Below are 12950 nucleotides of genomic sequence, written 5' to 3'. Positions count from 1 at the left end.
TAATGTTTTGTTGTGCTTTGAGGGAGCAGATACGTGAATTCGCATTTGGGCTCAGACCCCATCTCTGCCTTGTACTCACTTTCTTGTCTCCAAGCCTCATCAGTTTGTCTTTTGGGAAATGGGTACTGAAGCAGAAAACTGTAGGTTCAAAAGAGTAGTTGTATGTTTTTGAGTTTGGAGCCCATCTCTGCCTTGTACTTTGGTTTTTGGACAACTTAGTTTTCTTTTTGCCTCATCAGTTTGCCTTCTGGGAAATGGATGTTTTGTGACTGGCCATGCTCAGCCTGGCGGTCATTTTGTGAATGGGCAAGCCCCCCATGGCAGCCATTTTGGGAGCACCCACAGTACTTTCTCAAAATTTCAAAGGTGCCCACTGGCCAAAAAATGTTGTGGATCCCTGCTTTAGACATCAAAACTAGTGTTGTCTTGTCTGATGAACATCTTGCAGTTTTCCCTAATGGTTAAATTATAAAGTCATATGGGCTAGAAACTACGTACTGCAAGTTATCCAAGACGACATTCTTAATTTTTGTAGAGAGAAACATGGAGATTGCATTGGAAACATGATCAGGATGGAATGTGTACAGGAGATGACTGATGGACGCTATCTACACTGGTTCCAGCGTAAAAATAATTCTGTGCCTGTATCAAACCTGATGGTAGGAGACAGAGTTGTTGTGAGTGGGGAAGACACCACTTTGCTTGGTTTGTCTGCCGGCTATGTTCAAGAGGTCAACAGAAACAAAATCTCCTGTTTATTGGATAGGTAATATAATGCAAAAATGCTCAATGCTTTTGTTGGTAGAGTAATTTAATATAATAACTTTTCTCCTCTGAGACAGCAGCACGGTTTGCACATCACAGCTACTCAGGGTTAAACAAACCCTGGGTAGTTGTGAGTGGGTGTGCTGAGCCCTGCCCATCCCCACTGAATTAAACAACCCAGAGACATTCTGTTCCTGGGTTGTTTATTGTGATGTCCAAACCTGGAACTGGAGGTTGTTGGGGGAAGAACAACTCAGACTTGTAACCAGTGTTTTGTTCTTGGGTTACAAATCTGGATTGTTTTCCCCCCAACAACCTCCAGTTCTGGGTTCTGACATTGTGATGAATAACCCCTGTGTTTTTTTAACTCAGTGGGAGTGGACAGTTAGGAGCCACCTCACTCCCACTTCACTTTCACTGTTTTTGAAGTGCAAAGTGAGTTAGTGTTTTGCATGTCCTTTATACTCAATGGAAAACCTAACCTGCTAATCTCTTGAGATACTCATGCTGCTGCTATTAGAGCACTATCAGAATACATAGCATTTTAAGAATAGCATAGGTGGATCCCTGCCCCAAGAACTTTAAAAACCTAAATTTAGAAATTGGAAAGGGGAAGTAAGGAGGAACAGAGGTGAAGAAGCAAGGTAACAAGGTAACAAAACAGCAAAGAGAGGACAGAAATAAGAGTTGCAAGGGTTGAATGTGAGCAAATACTGCTTTTATTGCGAGTAGGTATTGCAGATGTCACACTGACTTGTTACATTGATCTCTTCGGTTTACAGTGAGATTGGCAAATCCTTATGGCACAAATTTTCTTGCCTGCTTGCCTTGTTGAAGGGTAAATGCGGATTTTTAATCAAGGTGGTTCTTGTTTTCATCATGGATTTCCAGTAAGATCAAAAAGGGCTGTTTCAGACCAGTTCAATAGTCATGGTACTTAGGGCTATGTAGGGGTTTGTTTTTTGCTAGAATTTATGTATGTATGTGGCAAACATGTTTTATACAGATGCGTGTGCCCAGGAGCTAGCATGAGCTCTGTCTCCCTGCTGCATGTACAGAGAAGCGGGAAACATGCACTGCCATCATATAGAGGGTGAAACAGCCATTCAGCTTGAGAGACTTTAGTGTATGTCTTCTATGCGAACAATGGGGAATTTGAGCTATGGAATCGAAGTGGTGATTGCTTCTGTTTAATGCATTGCAGAAATTTGTCACGTCTTCCCAAGGACACTATATTTAGCTTAGACCATGAAGAAGGAGCTTTTGGCATAGATGCACCCTTAGGAAACCTTTCTAAACTGATGGAAAATTCTCCTGCCAGGTTTGTTTACATTGATTTTATTTCCATACCTAATATTACTTCTAGAAGTGTGTTATCAATTTTGACTTTGTTCCTTCCTCTCTCAACCCCTCCCCTTTTTAGTGAAAAGCTTCGTAATTTAATAATAGACTTTCACAAGCCACAGTTCATCCAACACTTGAGCTCTGTCCTTCCTGCAGGAGCAAAAGAGACTGTTGCAAACATTCTAAAAGGTATAGTAGATGCATTTTTAAAAGAAGCTTGAAAGTGCTGGTATTGTTTAAGAAACAGTCTAATTCTGTTTAGAAAATTGTACTTCCATTTCCAAAGCACTCTACATCAGTAAATTAATGCGTTCCTGTTTAAAGGTTCAGTTGTAAAACCTTGTGAAAATATGAGGGCCCCGCGTCCTGTACATTTTTGCTGGACAGAGCAGGATTGAAGTACCGTTCATGCAGTCTTATTCCCAAATGTTTTAATAAGGCACATAAGCCCCTCTTATAATAACCATGTGCAGTAGGTTAGTATTATTTGCACCTTACAAATTGAAGAGCTGTGGCTGAGTGTGATTTTATCCAAAGCCCATTCAGTGAGACAGGGGCAGAGCTAGGATTTGAAGCTAGATTTGAATTTGGCCCACGGGCTAAAAGAGGTTCCTCACCCCTGCACTACATTCATCAAATTTAGGCTTCAAAACTCATTGACCATGCCTTTTAAACACAGACTTGCAAACAGAACTCACCATTGACAAATAAGAATTGCCTCCAGGCAACTAGGCAGGGAAACTTTTGTAAACTAGAAGGTACTTGTTTCAGGTAGTCAGTGTGCCACAAATGACTAACAAAAGTATGTATGGGCAGCCCCACTAGCAAAAGGTTTGTGGGCTAGTATCTTTTGTGAATTTACTTGCAATGTTCTTTTAAACCTGGATGCTTTAACTCTGTAGATAAGCAGAGGCATATCTTGAAAGTCAACAGAAAACTACTAGGCCAGTCAGGCATGCATTGCTTATCTGCTTTCAGCTGAAATTCAAAATGCTTATTCAGCTGACAAAGCCTCAGTATCAATAAACTCAGTCTTCTTTTGACAGCAAAAATTGCCTTCTCTAACATTCAGTACTCATTGACAAGTGCAGTCACATACCTGAGTAACATTCTCTGGGAGCAGAGTTGTTTCAGGGAAACCATCGGGGGTGCTGCATTCCAGTGGTGGGTGGAGCTGAAGGGGCAGGGCCAAAGGCAAATGAGGGCAAGGCCCAGATACCCCAAATGACAGTGCATTTTAGCTTAAAGTTCTTACTGCCAGTAGTGAAGTCTTAGGAGAGGCATTTCCACCTTTTAGAATGGGGGAAAACTGCACAAAAGCCGGGAAACCACCAAATGATTATTAATTGGGGAAAGGGGATGAGGGGTGGGGCCATCTGGGGAACCCTGAAGGGCTGGATTGGGACCCCCCCCCCCCCCGGCCTGAGGTTCCCCTTCCCTGATGTAGTGGAAAATCTTGGGAGCTCACAAGCAGGGTATGAAAGTGGTGACCTCCCCTGGTTTCTTTTCCCCACATCTGTTGTTCAGGTGGAAGTCCTATGCACATTGATTTGGAGTGAGCCCTGTTAAATTCAGTGGGACTAGCTGAATAAACATGCATATAGGATTGGGCTGCATGAAGTGTACTGTCTCCATGCATGGAATTAAAACTAATTAGAGATTTTTGTCAGGAATGAATCTGAGCATGTGGAGATAGCAGCTCAGACTGGGAACAGCCAGAACTGGTGAAGGCTCCCTCCCTAGTGAGCTCAGCTATGGAAAGGCGTTCTTCTCAAGACCTTGGCACACTGATAGCTCGACCTGAAGGGCTCCCGCTTCCCTCCTCCATGAGAACCTAGGTCTCGGAGGAGGAGGAGAGTGAGGGGTGTGACTTGAGGGATGCTAGGGTCTGTTGCAGAGTGCAACAGGAAAAGGTAGAGGTGGAGCTCAGATGCTCCACCCAGTTGGCTGTGTGTGATAGCCTACATAGGAGGGCACAATTGTAAGGGAGGTTCATCCCCCCACCCCCAGCTAATCTGGCCCGGAAGTTCTTGTTCAAACTGCCGGCAACTTCTCTAACTTCCACTTTGGCTCCTCTATTGCTATTCGTAATTGAGTGGAGTAGCTGTTTTCTTTGTACCTGAGAATCTCCTAGGATTTTCATTTGTAAAGAACCTGGTCGTTAAATAAAAAAGTAATGACCCTGAAGCCTAGTATCTTGGAGTGTGTTGACTGCGAAGGGAGAGAACGAAGGAACGCGACAATTTTAATCTTAAAATGTTGATATGGTGAAATGAGTATCTAAATAGTTTGCCCCCTAATGTTGTTTAAAATGAGGGATGAATGTAGAGTTTCAGTTACATGCAAGGGTAATGAAAATTTTCTTTGTTTCATATATCAAAGGCCTGAATAAACCTCAGAAGCAAGCAATGAAACAAGTGCTCCTTTCAAAGGATTACACACTCATTGTTGGTATGCCTGGAACAGGAAAGACCACTACGATATGTGCTCTGGTAAGGTCCAATATAATAGTGCATAAGAATGTAGTAAGAATGTGTGTTTGATGTTGTAATTGTCAGATGACTTGAATATGGAATATTATCTTGTCAGTATGTCAGGATGTATGTCTCGTTAATTTTTGAAAATATAAATAACTCTGTGGTAATAATTCGTTAGCCTATTGTTAAAATTTCTCTGCTTTAGTTTGTGAGTTTGAGAAAGTTGATTAATATGAAAATTCACTTCTACCTCTTAGATTTGGAAAACGTTTGATCTGGAGACTAGTCTTATTATCTTTTAGAAGTGCACTGCTTATTCTATAGCCTATGTGAATAATGTGTTTTGTTCTAGAGATATGATGCTAAAGGGAATTTGATAAAAACCTATAGTTAGATCCTCCCTCACCTGACCCCCAAAGGAGGTTTAGAAGTACATGTTTTCTAGAACACTGGCCATGGTTAAAACCACTATATGTATTAGTAACATGTAGAAGTTTATTATAGGGTTTTACATTGAAGGGTCAACCTCCCCCTATGCGAAAGTGATGTTTAAACCCCCCCGCCCCCTCAGATGTATTACATCAAGAGCTAAAGGTCTAATATAGATAAAATAGCAATGTAGATGAACCAACTCTGCATTCTCACTCAAGGGTTTCTCCATAGTCTAGTCTTCTCATATAGTAACTCTGAGCATGAACCTGCATACTGCATGCTAACAAGCACTTTTTATTATGGGGGAAAAGGAAGAAGTGTTATTTTAAGAGTTTGTGCAAGTAATCCTCATTTCTTCAACTATATAGGGGGAAAGTTAGAATAGCTGTGAACATATTTATGAATTTTGTACATGTAGACATTAGGACTGCAGACTTCGTGCCTGCCTAATTATTGTAGCTTCGAAAATATGAAGTATCTTAAAAATCACTGCGTGAGAGCAATTCTATGTTTAATGTAGATTTTGTTTATAACACTAATTGGGGGATACTCTGAAGACAGAAAATCTCAGAATTGTACTCAGCATTCCCACCAGTGTGCATGTAGTAGAAGTTTAGATGAGTTCCCACTCCACCACACACACATTGAATAAATGTGTGAGGAGAGCCACACAGGATAGCCCTGTCCTTCGTGTTGCTGGTGCACCAGGCAGGCATGCCTCAACATTCACTTGGTTGTTAGCATGGGAATGGGCTCTGTGCATGTACCAATGTTTGTGCATTGAGCTCCTCCACATGAGGGGGGATCCTCATGTGGGTGTGGCATAGTCCTGCAAGCTCCCTCACACTCACCTTGATTGCTTGGGGACAGGGTCATTTGGAAACATCCCCCGCCCACTTTATATAAGAGCTGGAGTTTCCCCATACATGCTTAGGCAATTCGATTTCGGGGGTGGTGGTGGTGATGATAAGGAAATACAGATGAAGGCCAGGATCTCTTCTCGATCATCCCAGAGTGCAGGACATGGAATAATGGGCTCAAGTTGCAGGAAGCCAGATTCCAGCTGAACATCAGGAAAAACTTCCTGACTGTTAGAGCAATACAACGATGGAACTACTTATCTAGGGAGGTAGTGGGCTCTCCCACACTAGAGGCATTCAAGAGGAAGCTGGACAGCCTCTGTCAGGGATGATTTGACTTAGATTCCTGTATTGAGCAGGGGGTTGGACTTGATGGTCTTATAGGCCCCTTCTAACCTTACTGTTCTATTATTTTATTATTCTTTCCCTTGTCTCCTTTCCCACATTTTAGGTCCGAATTCTTTATGCTTGTGGATTCAGTGTTCTCTTAACAAGCTTTACTCACACTGCAGTTGACAACATTCTTCTGAAGCTAGCAAGGTTCAAAGTAGGTTTTTTGCGGCTGGGTAGACCTCAGAAGGTTCATCCAGACATAAAGAAGTTTACAGAAGAAGAAATCTGCAAATCCAAATGTATTAAAACTGTAGCTCAGCTGGAGGAACTGTATCATAGTCAGGTAAGAGAAATGGCTTCCATGGCTCTAGATCTCTCAAAATATATTTCAAAGATGAATATCTAGCAGGAAATATATTCCTGTCAGTTGTTCATTTAGTGTCTTATTTTCACAATGCTTATGTTTTGGATATGAGGCCCTAACAAATTTTAATCACAGTATGGTAAAATGTTTGAGATTCCAAGTTTTACTTGCATAGGAAAAGGAAAATGTATTCAAGCTGAATACGAGATATCTTGCATCTCTTTTGCATATAATATGTAAATATACATAGTTATACATGGGCTGTGTAATTGGGAAATGTTTCCCACTAGATGGTGCTAACTTTATTGTAGAGCCGACTCACTTTTGAGGGGGATTAGTTAGTGAGACAAATACACCTTTGGCCTTGGACCGTTCTATACAGAATAGTTGCCTGGAGAATATGGAAGTTGGTCTCCCTGAGACAGACATTCTTCAGTATGAAAAGCCCATCTTGGTCATCAAATGCCATCATAAATAATTTACAGGCACAAGGTCATTTCATTTACAAACTTTTATCTTGACTTAATATTTAAATCTTAATGGCAGAACAAATGCATGGATGCTGATCAAGACCTTACCTTTCAGAGATGCTTGTGATCAACCCCCCTTCCACCCCCCACCCTCCAATTTACGCAAAGGTTTATATCCCATCCCATCCTAAATTCTCAGGGCAGGCAGCTATAAAACTGCATTTAATAATATGTATGGAGTCAACAGTCTTGCATTGTTCATACGTATAGTTCTAAATGGAAAACTTTATCTTATGCAGAAGTTATAGTTACAAACAAGATTTATTGTTTATATTGAAATCATATTTTTCATCATTTTTCAGCCAGTTGTTGCAACAACATGCATGGGAGTAAACCATCCAATTTTCACTCGTAAACAGTTTGATTTCTGCATAGTTGATGAGGCTTCTCAGATTAGCCAGCCAATCTGTCTGGGTCCACTTTTCTATTCACTTCGGTTTGTGCTTGTGGGAGATCATCAACAGTTACCTCCACTTGTGCAAAATGCAGAAGCAAGGTAAGATACCATGCTGCTGACGGAGTAATTTATATAATGTATTAGTAAAGAATTTTGCAAACAACTGACTAACCTTTTCTAACAGAGATCTTGGCATGAGTGAAAGTTTATTCAAGAGACTGGAGCAAAACAAGGATGCCGTTGTGCAGCTAACTGTACAGTACCGAATGAACAGGTATGTGAAACTGTAACCATTGTTTTGTTTAATCACTGTGCAAAATAAGCGTTGAAATCTGACATTGCTTTGTTTTTTCAAATCCTTTAGTAAAATTATGTCACTGAGTAATAACCTGGTGTATGATGGCAAACTGGAGAGTGGCTCCGAGAGGGTGTCCAAAGCTGTAATTGACTTGCCAAATTTAAAAGAATTGAAATTGGATCCGAAGTATTCTTCAGAAAAATGGCTAAAGGAAATCCTTGATCCAAACAACCCTGTTTGTTTCCTTAATACAGAAAAGGTAGATTTTACTTGCTATCCCTTTAAAAAGTTCTGTTTTTATTTTGTTCTATTCATTAGGAATTTGAAGGTGAAATGCATTGATGCCATATTCCAACATGATTAATTTCTGTTAATTAGTGTAGTCTTTGTCCTCTTTGGCTTATATAAGCAAATTATCGACATGCAGTTCTTACATATAAGCTAATCCAGTACATCTAACCTAGCAAACAAAATGGAATTTTCATTGTTAAGGATTTTAAAAGTATGGTATTTGTCTTTGGTATAGGTTCCAGCACCAGAACAGACACAAAAAGGGGGTATAAGTAATGTGACAGAAGCCAGGCTAGTACACTTCCTGACAACCATGTTTATAAAGGTATCTATCTTGCATCTACTGTTCGGAAGGAATATGTTTAAAAAAAAAAAAAATCAGCCCTGAATACTGATACGCTCATGATGATTAAGCCCTGAGTATATATTGATGATCATACACTTGTCAAATGAAGAGGTATGCTTTTCTAAGCAAACTGTTTCTGTGGCATCCACTCATGGCTCATTACTTCCAGAGTTAAAATAGTGGTTCTCCTGTATTGCTTTCCTCTTCTCTCCCTCTATATCCCCCGCCCCTCACATTCACGTTTTTAAAGTAAAGACTTGGAAATTAAATGGCATGAACTCCACACGTCACTCTCTTATAAAATCCTATGTACAAACTCTACAGAAAAGTACTGTCCCTTCTCAGTTACTAAGTTCTTCCTCTAAGAGCTGCAGCCCTTTTTGAAAAAGGAGTTCCAGTATGCAGACTCATTTTAATTCTTTTTGAGGTGTTTATATTCAAACGTAACGTGGGAAAGCTTCTAACACTTGTGAAAGAGTTTTTTAGCATTCTGTCAAAGGCCTGCATTAGCTCCTTTTGGGCTACGCATGTTACATCCTGGCCCTTCAGCATTCACAAAGATAGTGCCCTTATGGTGGCTGGCAGTACAAGAGAGATGCCTCACTATTTAGTAGAAAACATTTTCTATATCCCAATAAGAATAAATGCTAGTCCATTTTTAAAATCAGAAATACACTTCTATCATAGAAGAGCTAAAATGTTTATATTGCGGAAGGATATAGATACTTTATGGTTTCCTTTAAAAGATGATAAATGCCCTAAGAACTTAATGTTTTTTCTTTATTTCATCTTGACCATGTTTCTTTTTTGATATACTCTCTTGACTGGCTTCCATTTCCTTATAGTATCCAGTTTAAGCTACTACTCTTTGCCTTTTTAGGGTGCAATCCTATGCGTGGTTAGGTAAAGAAAGGTTGGCTGGGGAACACTGGGAGTGAAGGAGTTTTTTCTGTCTTAAGATGCACAGGATTGTGCCCTTAATTCCTTATTCTTTTTCTTTATTTGCTCTCTCATCAGCTGGACTGTGCCTTTTCTTTCATCTTAGCTAATACTCTAGTTACTTCCTCATCTTCAGTCCTCTGTCACTTCCTGCATCTTACTTTTTCTGAAACTCTCCCCTTTCATTTTCACTTTCCTCATGAAACTTCCTTTATAGAGTGCAAGTCTGTGGGTAAGGTCTGTTCTTTGGTATACTGTATCTATGTCTTGGATTTTGAGAGAATAGTTGCTTTTGTTTTTGTGGAATTGCTGAGAGTGTCTACTGAGAATAATGCTAAGTTATCTCCAAAAAAGGGACAAAATGTATCTTATTTTATAAAGGCAAGCAAAGTAAACTAAAATGGTTCATAATTAAGAATTTGGTGAGCTGAATAGGTAAAAAGGGGCTAATGTATTAAAGGAGACACAAAACAAGCTCATAATGAATTCTGGGTAACTTATATAAATGCACAAGGTGGCCTGAATAACTTCTATAAAAAAAATAATGACCCTGTCATTCAGAGTCAAAGGATTATTTGAGTAACATTGAACTCCATAACTCTAATGCTCAAAATCAGACTATCTGAAGTTTGGATGGTCAATCTATCATTCAAGGTCAAAGGTGTATTTAAAGTTTTGCTTATCAGTTAATAGTCAATGGTTAATTTTGTGCTAAGGTATTTTGAACACTATAAAACTTGATCTATAGATGTTTAGAGAAGGTGATGTAGTTATGTTAAAATCGCAGTAAAAGTTGAGTTAAGACTTCTCATGTCTCCTCTAGAAAAACAAACATATAAATTTAGAGCTAACCTTATCCAAATGTGCATCCGCACAGAACACTAAGCCAAGATGTTTCGATCATGGTTTGTTAAAGTAGCCAGAGTCAGTCTTGTGGATAAACAAAGTAATCATTGCTTGTTCAGCCAATTTCTGGTTTGTTTTCAATCCAACTCTTCTGCCAGTACCCGAATGGCATCACAAATGCCCTGGCAGCAGTAAAGGATTGGCATGGCTCCACCACAACACCAAACCGCTTACCTTTGGTTATTGCATAGATAGGGCATGGAACTCTCCTTGGAGATCTCTGGCAGCTGTCTATACAACCCAAACAAATTTACTTCCCTTTCCTCGTCCTAGACATGCCCTGCATAGGCTTGATTCCTGTGTTGGTTAACTATTTCCTACCATTGGAAACAGTAATTGAAGACTGTTTTGGCAGAAGAGATTTTTAAGGTTGATTTCCCTCTTCCAAACAGCAAGCTGTTATGTGATGTAAACAAACTGGGCTCCAGTTTAAGTTACTACTTTTTGTCAGGCGCAGTAGCTAGGGAGGGGGGATGTCTTTGAGCAAACAATGTTGTGATAAGTACCTCTCTGATGCCAGCTATGTGCCTCAAGGACTTATCCAGTAATAGAGCTGGGGAAACCTTTAACTGGTCAAAGAAGATCAGTATTTAATCCTTTGTTTCCCTTTGAGAGACTATCATTTTGCACTATGTGGGTAGCATCAGTCAGGGTATTCTGCTTATGTTAAAGTTTTGCTTTCAGCATACAGTTGGTAGATGTTACTAAAGTACACATAAGGTCCCTTAAAGTTTTTCTCTCTACACAAAGCAGCAGCAAAAAAACATGGGTATTCTGGCATGGGGACAACTCTAGATAAGGGAGGAGTGGGCATGGAAAGAAGACTGTTTTCAGGAAGAATAAGGGGAGATGAGACTTCCTGTAGGAGCCATGTCGCCCTGGCAAGCATCCTGTGGAGGCTCCGCAGGTCGCCTCCTCAAACAGCTTTTAAAAGATTGAAAAACCTTTTCATCTTCCCCTGGAATTAAAAGGGGGAAGCTAGAGTACCATCTGGATAAGATCTTGGAAGAAAAACTCCTTTTGCGGAGCAGCAGAAGAGCTGGACTCTAAGGTCAGTTTTCTAGAGCATCATCTACTCAAAGCTGTTTTGAAACTCCTATGTAATTAGAAGACTTCAGGGCTGATGAGCTCCAAAAGTATTTATGAATTAAAAATACCAACAATATCTGAGGACCTGCAAAATCTGTTGAAGTGACTGTTTGTATGTAATTATACTTACTTGCTTTCTTTACCAAAGAGGAGGATGGCAGCATCAAGGGGAAGGAAAAAAGCTGTGGGACCGCCGCCAACTCCCCCAACCCCTTGGCAAAGGTTTCTAGAGATGTCGGAGATGTAGAGGAGTTGCTGGCTCTGATAAAAACTTTGTCTTCTCAATTAGCAGAACAGGCTAAGAGGCTGGATACAATCCAAGATTCTATTACTAACTTTCAAGGGGCTGTGGATTTAATTAATAGTTCTTTTCAAAAGATGGAATTGAAGGTTAATGCTCTCCAAGACCAAGTGTCTGCGCAAGAGACGGCTATGCCTGTCTCCCATAATATCCTGTCTGCGAGAATTTCTCAACTGGAGTCATATACTCGTAGAGTGAATCTGCGTATCCTTGGTATCAAAGATCTGACTGCTGATATAAGTCTGTCTAAATCCTTTGATAAATTTCTGCATGAGCTACTCTGCCATGTGATTATTTACTCGATACTGAGCATGCATACCATCTTCCAGGTCCAGTTCGTGGCATCAAAGGGACTGCCTATACTGTTATAGTTCAATTTGCAAGAGTTTCTACAAAAAATCATATTTTGTGCTTGGCAGAGAAGTGGGAGAACTTTTGTGGGGGCCAACACGAGACAAAGTTATGTTATTTCCGGATTACACTAAAGAAATGGCTGACAAAAGAAGGCCATTTACCAAGGCAAGAAATCAGGCAAGACAAATGAATCTGCAATATCATATCAAATATCCTGCTATATTTTGCATTATTTTTGAAGGCCAGATGAAAAAGTTTTTAAATCATGAAACGGCGGAGGCTTGGCTAGCTGACGTTCAAAGTAAGGCACGGGAGACATCTTCCCCAGCCTCATGAGCTGGGAACTTTTCAATTCTTCTTCAGATTTGTTTGGGTTATAAAGTCCGGGCAGTATGCCAGTCCAGAGGACTGTTTACATATATCCCCCCTTTTTTTCTTCTCTTTTTCTTACTTCCTCTTTTTTTACATTCGATATGATATACTTTATAATAAAATTCCTGTTTGTGTGTGTATAGATATGTATACATTCATATATAGATTTAGAAATGACACTATTTAAAATATAGATCACATGAAGTTATTATTATTACTTATCCTTTTTAATTTCCTACCTTTTTATTATTATTACTATCATTATTATGAGACTTTGATTAGTAATATTTTTGGCTGGTTAAATTGTTAAGCTTTACTATTATATGTTAACTGAAGGGCAATATATGGTTATTGGAAATGAATTGTAGGCTTGCTCCCTTGCTATGAGACTGATGATATGATATTGAAATATAAGGTTGATTATCTATGTTGTACTGAATTGTAATATTGGCAATGTTATAGGTATAACTTTTAAGTAGAATGATATTTGAAGTTTGTGTGTAATGGAGTTTAAATTTAATCCTTTTAAGTAACTTTTTAATATTTTTTGTT

The 12950-nt window shown here is 39.6% G+C and overlaps 1 protein-coding gene across 4 annotated transcripts in view; it reads left to right on the top strand.

Annotated features, from left to right (window-relative positions):
- DNA2 (DNA replication helicase/nuclease 2) overlaps positions 1–12950 on the top strand; it is a 44442-nt gene that overhangs the window by 20660 nt on the left and 10832 nt on the right. For 2 of the 4 annotated variants that reach the window (XM_084845425.1, XM_084845424.1), the window contains 9 exons: positions 536–766; positions 1970–2086; positions 2189–2298; positions 4492–4601; positions 6330–6554; positions 7408–7601; positions 7687–7776; positions 7867–8059; positions 8327–8416. In XM_084845425.1, coding sequence (XP_084701551.1) covers positions 536–766; positions 1970–2086; positions 2189–2298; positions 4492–4601; positions 6330–6554; positions 7408–7601; positions 7687–7776; positions 7867–8059; positions 8327–8416 — 1360 coding nt within the window. Of the gene's footprint in view, positions 1–535; positions 767–1969; positions 2087–2188; positions 2299–4491; positions 4602–6329; positions 6555–7407; positions 7602–7686; positions 7777–7866; positions 8060–8326; positions 9609–12950 lie in introns of all 4 variants that reach the window. The other 2 variants (XR_014789356.1, XR_014789357.1) reach the window with 2 other exon arrangements.

The sequence above is a fragment of the Heloderma suspectum genome, chromosome 3, assembly GCF_057233095.1.
Source record: "Heloderma suspectum isolate Gila_16-S chromosome 3, 16-S_ref, whole genome shotgun sequence".
Taxonomy (NCBI): domain Eukaryota; kingdom Metazoa; phylum Chordata; class Lepidosauria; order Squamata; family Helodermatidae; genus Heloderma; species Heloderma suspectum.
This window is presented reverse-complemented; position numbering and strand designations above follow the sequence as displayed.